Source organism: Berghia stephanieae, chromosome 5 (assembly GCF_034508935.2).
Source record: "Berghia stephanieae isolate SIO BIC M18660-M18661 chromosome 5, UCSD_Bste_1.3, whole genome shotgun sequence".
NCBI lineage: Eukaryota > Metazoa > Mollusca > Gastropoda > Nudibranchia > Aeolidiidae > Berghia > Berghia stephanieae.
The window spans coordinates 63,503,432-63,510,716 of record NC_088364.1 but is presented as its reverse complement, the minus strand read 5'-3'; the positions used below and the strand labels follow the sequence as shown (position 1 = coordinate 63,510,716).

The 7,285-nt window shown below is 35.8% G+C and overlaps 1 protein-coding gene across 1 annotated transcript in view; it reads right to left on the bottom strand.

Moving 5' to 3' along the window:
* LOC144973386 (cAMP-dependent protein kinase regulatory subunit) overlaps window positions 1-5,256 on the bottom strand; it is a 182,398-nt gene extending 177,142 nt beyond the window's left edge. Inside the window, exon 1 of the mRNA XM_078915747.1 lies at window positions 5,068-5,256. Within this exon, the coding sequence (XP_078771873.1) occupies window positions 5,068-5,232 (165 nt within the window). The 5' untranslated portion in view covers window positions 5,233-5,256. The remainder of the gene's footprint in view (window positions 1-5,067) is intronic.
* Between the last annotated feature and the right edge of the window lie 2,029 nt (window positions 5,257-7,285).

The window sequence follows — 7,285 nt, the reverse complement described above, 5'->3', positions numbered from 1 at the left end:
CAAATTTGTTCCGTCAAATCGATCCAATTGAAAACAGGCGCTATTATTTTTAGTGGGTGGGTTTGTGGGCAGAGTGTGTGGTAGCCTTGGTTGTGGGTCAACCTTCCGGTTAGCGAGTATGACAATGAGGTGGGAGTGCTTGCCCTGAATCGATAACAGATCACGGTTCTCCTCATTATTTTGAATACAATCAAATTTCTTCAAATTTAAATCAACCATTTTCCACTCGTAACGATGGAAAGAATTATACGATATGTGAGCGAGATATATAATATATTAATGAAATGCAGAAAATATCTCTCTGTGCCCGAATAAAAAGCTCTGTGGAGTTCTCTTACTGAAGTCTAAAAATGCACTGTCTATTAAGACAATAGAAATTGAGTTCAAATTTCATTCAAAACTTGAATCATAAATTATACATTGATCGAATTATCGTCTCGTTCGTTAAACCAGACCTGCCTAGTACTACGAAAAATTCGTAGAAATACGAGTTTTTGGCTCCAGCTTCAGAGCTGCATAGGTCTCTTGGCTCAATAAATCTTGTTGAGAAGGAAAGTTTAGCTTCTAAGAACCTATCTTCAGGACTTTGGAGCATTTTTGGATCATGCCGAGAGCAAATTGTTTATTTCTTAAGCTATTTAAAGTGATTTTGTTTTTCTTTTTTTCCCTTGCAAATTACGAATTTTTGAAATTTCAACTAGGCAGCTCTGGTTGAACGGACAGCTATGCTTGCATTTATAATATAATACAGATAAAAGATGCAATCCGATGTGACTAGATGAAAGAGGAGGAGATGGATCAGGGATCAATACAGCATTAGATAGATAGACGTGTGTGTGTTGTGTGTGTGTGTGTGTGTGTGTGTGTGTGTGTGTGTGTGTGTGGACAACATGGCTAGCGTAGGGCTATTCTAGTGGACAGAGAGTGGATGGGGGAGGGGGAGGGGGGTGTATAGTGGTAAATAACGGGGAAAACATGAATTGACATGGACTATTTATTCAGTGGGGATGGACAGAATGAGAGATAGAGATGGGGGAGGGCGAGGGATAGAGTGGGGAGAGAGAAAGAAAGAGAGAGGGGGGGGAGAAACAAGAAAGAATAAGAGGGAGATTGAGCGAGAAAGAAATAAACAGAAAGAGAGAAAGAAAGAGAAGAGAGAGAGAGAGAGAGAGAGAGAGAGAGAGAGAGAGAGAGAGAGAAAGAGAGAGAGGCTGCATGATTCATTCTGTCCATCCACCAAAGAAAGGTATTTCTAGATTGGTATAAAATAAATGCGAAGCACGCTAGCGTCCCATCCAAAGGGTAGCATAACGCACAACAAAGCTGGAACAAATGAGTTATCAAATTCAAATGACAGGAAAGTATCCAAAGGCTTGTTCTGGTAAGCATTCCAGTCTATTTCTCTGACTGTTTTCAAGAAATGACCCGTCATTTACACCCGTCATAATTTAAGGTGTCACTTTTATGAAAACTAGACAGATTGTGTTTTGTCATTTACTATCATCAAAATTTCTCCACTTTGCATTCAAAGAGAAATGCAGGGTTTTTACTTACTGACCTGTTGTGAATTGTTCAAATGAAAAAAAAAATAATTGAGCTTATCTATAGCACAATATCCACTAAACAGGCTCAAAGCGCTTTTCAATGAGTCCTGGTCAACAGTAACACTTAACATTAAGGACAGACATGACGCCCGTTAGGCGATATTACAATTTTTTCAGAGTCAACACTGTTAACGGCCAGGTACTCATTTTACACCTGAGTGAGAGAATGTGAGTAAAAAGCTTTTTCCAAGGACACAACTTTGCGCGATTGAGGCTCGAACCCAGGATCTTCCAATCGAAAGCAAGTGTCACACCACAACGGTCATATTACACTGAGCCTATCCCAAGGACTTAACTATGCTACGCTCAGAATGGGTCTCAAACCCAGGACCTTCTAATCCGAAGGTGAGAGTCAAAGCAGTAGACCACATATTCAGCATAAATGAACATCAACGATAAGTCATATAATTGACTATCTCAAAAGATTGTAGTATGTCTTATCTTACATTTTCAGTATTTCTGTTGGCTTGAAATCACTTGTCCTTATAAAGCGCTTTGAGCACAGTTTAGGAATAGGTCTCTTTATAAATGATAGCTTATGTTTTGTATCACTGTGAATTCTACATTCAGTTTATGGCCCAAAATAGGTTGAAAGGACGGATATTCTACAAAATATCATCAACGACATGGCATAGTATGTGTGTTTGTTTGTGCGAGTGTGTGTATTCATACATATGTGTGTGTGTGTGTGTTGGTTTCTTTTACAAGAGGATTTCTGATATTTTCTTTCATAGAGGAAATATTCAGAGCCATGGTAAAAGCCATTCATTTAGCTAGAATGAAAGAGTCAGAATGGCAACTAGAATGAAAGCATCAGAATGCCATCGCCTTGTGGTCTTTTCCTTTGTAACCATAGGGTTCCGAGTTTATCTCCACACTGCACTGTGTGGAACAAGTCACCTCACCCCAGGTTACTTCGCAGAGCTGCATTGTAATAGATGCCTGATTTATTCCAGAAAGGTCCCTGAAGAAGTGTTGCTATGTGGTCTTGTGGTATGACACTCGCTTTCATATCAGAATAAATTAATTAAATAAAATTCCCTTAATTCATCCCATAGGGGAAATTTGTCTCTAGGGTCCACTCCATGGGAAGATAGGAATAACCCAGGCGTCAGCCACAGTGCAGCGTAACAAATTGAGCTAGGGCGAGGTGACTTGCTCAAGGCCACACAATGCAGCAGCGGGTGATCGAACTCGGTTCCTTTCGGGTACAAAGCAAAGACCATACCGTCCTGGGTTTGAGCTCAATCTGCGCAGAGTTGAGTCTTTAGAAAAGACTCTTTACTCACATTCTCTTACCATACTCAGGTGTAAATGAGTACCTGGTTGTTAAAAGCATTGTTTCTGTTGGAAAAAAAAATTGTAATATTGCCTAAGAGGCATCATATGTCTCGTTCTACACATTATGTGTTGTGTTGATCAGACCTTTTGTAAAGCTTTTGAGCATGTTTAGTAGGTATTGCGCTATATAAAAGTTCAGTTTCATTTTTGCATTTTGTTCCGTTTGAGGAAATATTCATTGGGGTTGAATAAAGAGAATTTTACATAGTATTTCATTCATTCATTGTAAAACATATATGAAAATAAAATAATAAATTCCCATGATTCACCCTAAAGGGGAAATTTGCCTTCAGAGTCTGTCTCAAGGGAAGACTCGAATGACCCAAGTGTCAGCCGCAGTGCAACGCCGCAAAGTGAGCTAGGGCGAGGTGACTTGCTCAAGGCCTCACAGCATAGTGGAGCATTCAACTCAGTACCTTCTAGGCATGAAGCAAAGATCATACATACCAGCACTGACGCATAAATCTGCTGGGGGTTTGAGAGGGCCAGTGAATATGGCATTGCGATTTCATCTGGGAGATCTTAGATTTGAGCAATACTGTTGACAACTTTTTTCTTCCTAGACCAAAAACTTCAGCTCTTATTGCTTTGTTTGCAGCACTGCAGTAGTTGGTTATCTCCCAGTCTTTTTTTTTTTTTTTCGAGAAGGACACACTCCCCTTGAGATGAAAAAAGGGATTCTTATTTTAGTTATTAAATTTTTAAAGTATGCTTGAAGGTTAGGCATCAGAAGCAGACCTGGAAGTGCTTACTAAGCTAGACTGAAATGACAAATTGTTTACAATGAAGACAGACTCTTTCAACTACAACCAGACACAAATAATTCTAACAACACACGCTTTCCAATTATAAGCCCTATATACAAAGATAGAAAACAGGGGGGGGGGGGGGGGGGAAGGAGGAGTCAGACAAAGATTAAAGAGACGTTGGTATAAACCACAACTGACTTCGATCATTCTTGTCAAGATCACTAAGGAAAAATATCCATAACTTGAAATTTGATTGGGACTACAGAAATAGTTGTATTATAATATATGTAACCGAAATGTGGCTGTCTGAAACTATATCATGTTTATATGTCACAACTAATAATAATATTCACAGATTTATATGCTTATTATATTTGTTCCAGCAATGTAAACAATTGAAATTTCTATTATAGGAACAAGAAATGAATGTGGAATGTCCTAGTCCTAACACCAGAATGCTTAGAAACTTTCATAACAAAATCTGTGACTGTTGCCTGTTTTGATTGGACTGTAATAGAACATTTGCAGTGGTGGGCCCGTGGGTGTGGCCTTTTGCAATACAAGCATTGAAGAGTGAAGATTTAATAAAGATTTATCATTTGTTATTATCGTACACAGCTTTCCCCCAATCCACCCCATTCTCCAGTATGGTTCTGTGTGTTTCAGTTTCAACACTAATGCATAACAACAAAACAACAACTGTTGGAGGTTATTCAAACTGTGCATGAGGTAAACAAAAATAAGAGAGAAGACAATACAAAAACAAGAGAGAAGACAATCAAGTTACTAAATCTCAGTATGAAATTGGGAATATAACTTGGGACCTCGCCTAATTTACTTATTTACGACAAATGAAAGACTTTTCAATTCTAAACAGTTCAATTTAATTTGTGGAAAAAAGGAATTGTGAAAAGTTAATGTATCAATCATCAGTATCAAGATAAATGATCGTCGATCTTTTTAAAGAGAATTCTTCGCTATGACGGATACATCTATGACATTGATAATGATGATGTTTGTAGCTATCTAGGTTGTATTGTAAGATATATTGTGTAAGCCAAAGCTAATGTCATCATAAAGTATGATAAAGTTACAGTTTAAGTTTAAGTTTAAGTTTAAAGGCTTCGACATGTTTCACTTCATTCAAGAGAACTTTGCATAGTACAGAATAAAAAAGGAAACAAGATCATGAACCAGAGAACCCCCCCCCCCCCCCCCCCCCCCCCCCCCCCCCCCCCCCCCCTATCCTCTGTTTAAAAATAGTTTCAATCGATCGTGTGAAGCGGAGTGTGTCAAGGTGAGTGAAGAAGAATAAGAATGTGAGTGAGTACACATTCATTGACATTCCTTTAAAATTGTGTGTAGGTACTTACCTTTTCGAGGCGGTCAAAATGATCCTTCAGAAAAGTGAGAGGATTGTCCGGTTTATTCACAACGAGTTGAACAATGCAATCCTTGAGAATTTGCTGAATGTTGTGCTTTTGCACATAAGCTTCACATTCTTTCAAGCTTTGCTCTTCGTCTGTGTTGGCAGCCATGATTTCGAGCTTACAAATTCACTGCTAGAACCAGGGTTGCCAGATTATTTTTCAACAAAATGCCAGGGGAAGACTCAAAAAATGCCAAAACACTCCAAAAAATGCCAAAGTCTGTTTACTCCCACCCCCACTAAAAAAACTACTCACTTTTGATAGACAATTTACTATCATATCCTGGTGGCTTGCGTGTTTTCTTTTCTTTTTCTTTTTTTTTTTTTTAATTATACTAAATTTCCTGTTGGGGTAATTTTTTACCTACTGACTACTAAGTGAAGTGCTAAACCACTACACCACGGTTGGATTTTAAGAATGAAAAGAAATACATTAACATGAAAGGTAAATACGTAAACAGTTAAATAATTATTGACAATTAAGAAAACTTACTGTTTCGTGTTTCTTATGATGTTTTTTGTTGAATCTGGTTCAAGTGCAGAGTCCAAAGAAGTTATAGAGAAAAAAATTAGAAACAATATCCATCACAGTTTTAATAGCAAAGTTTTGCGATGTGAAGAGATTTGTTTTTACGCGTTTAGAAATAAATTAAGAAAAGGTGTCATTTGAAGTATAATATACAAGAAAAGAAAATGCCAAATGAAATGCCAAATGCCAAATGATTTTTTCTATGCCAAACGGTTTTCAAAAATGCCCGATTTTTGGAATCTGGCATTTAAATGCCAAACTGGCAACCCTGGCTAGAACAGGGTTGCAGATTATTTTTCAACAAAATGCAGGAGAAGACTCAAAAAATGCCAAAACACTCAAAAAAAAATGCCAAAGTCTGTTGCTCCCACCCCCTCTAAGAAAACTACTCACTTTTGATAGACAATTTACTATCATATCCTGGTGGCTTGCGTGTTTTTTTTTCTTTTTTTTCTTTTTTTTTTTAAATTTATACTAAATTTCCCGTTGGGTAATTTTTTACCTACTGACTACTAAGTGGAGTGCTAAACCACTACACCACGGTCGAGAAAAGGTGTCATTTGAAGTATAATATACAAGAAAAGAAAATGCCAAATGAAAATGCCAAAATGCCAAATGATTTTTTCTAATGCCAAACGGTTTTTCAAAAATGCCAGATTTTTGGAATCTGGCATTTAAAATGCCAAACTGGCAACCCTGTGCTAGAAAATGAGTGAATGTGTGATGTGTTTTTCTTCCTTTTCTACTAATGAAACAGTTGATTTTGATATATATTCTCTGATTGGTTTAAGTTCGGCACTTACGCCAATCAGAGAACTCTTAACAAACTTGGACTCTCTTCTACAAGGAAACATTGCGAGGCAACCAATCGTTGTCGAGGGGTTGGGGGGATAACCAATAGCCCCAAAACACGGTATTTCTTCTGTGATATCAGAGATAATTAGTTTTCCCTAATCACAAGTATTATTATTTTTTTTTTTAAGAGACCTATCGAGTCAAGATTCTACGAAAATTTCTCGATTTAGTGACAAAACGGCTTGCTCTTTTTGACAACAAATTGTAATTTTAGTTCGATTTTATTTAACTTTATGAAGGTTTTGTTATTCTTCACGACAATAATCATTGATATCAGATAGCACGGTTCGAAGTGACAGAATACCCTTGTTTTTATTCCTTCATTTCTTCATTTTATCAGTAGTTTTACAACTTTGTTGGCACAGATAATTTGTTGTCATAATAATAATAACAACGATAATTAACGATTATGATGGTGATGATGAGATGATGATGATGATGATGATGATGATAATGATAATAATAATATAATAATAATATAATTAATAATAATAATAATGATATGATGATAATAATTAATAAATAAAATAATAATAATAAAAATAATAATAATAATAATAATAATAATAATTAAAATAATATAATAATAATAATAATAATTTAAAGATAAAATAATAAAAAAATAATAATAATAATTAATAATAATAATAATAAAATAATAATAATAAATAAATCGTATAAGAGAAGAATAAAAAAATTAAATAAATTTTAAAAATGATAATAAATAATATAATAATAATAATAATAAATAATAATAATAATAATATAATAATAATAA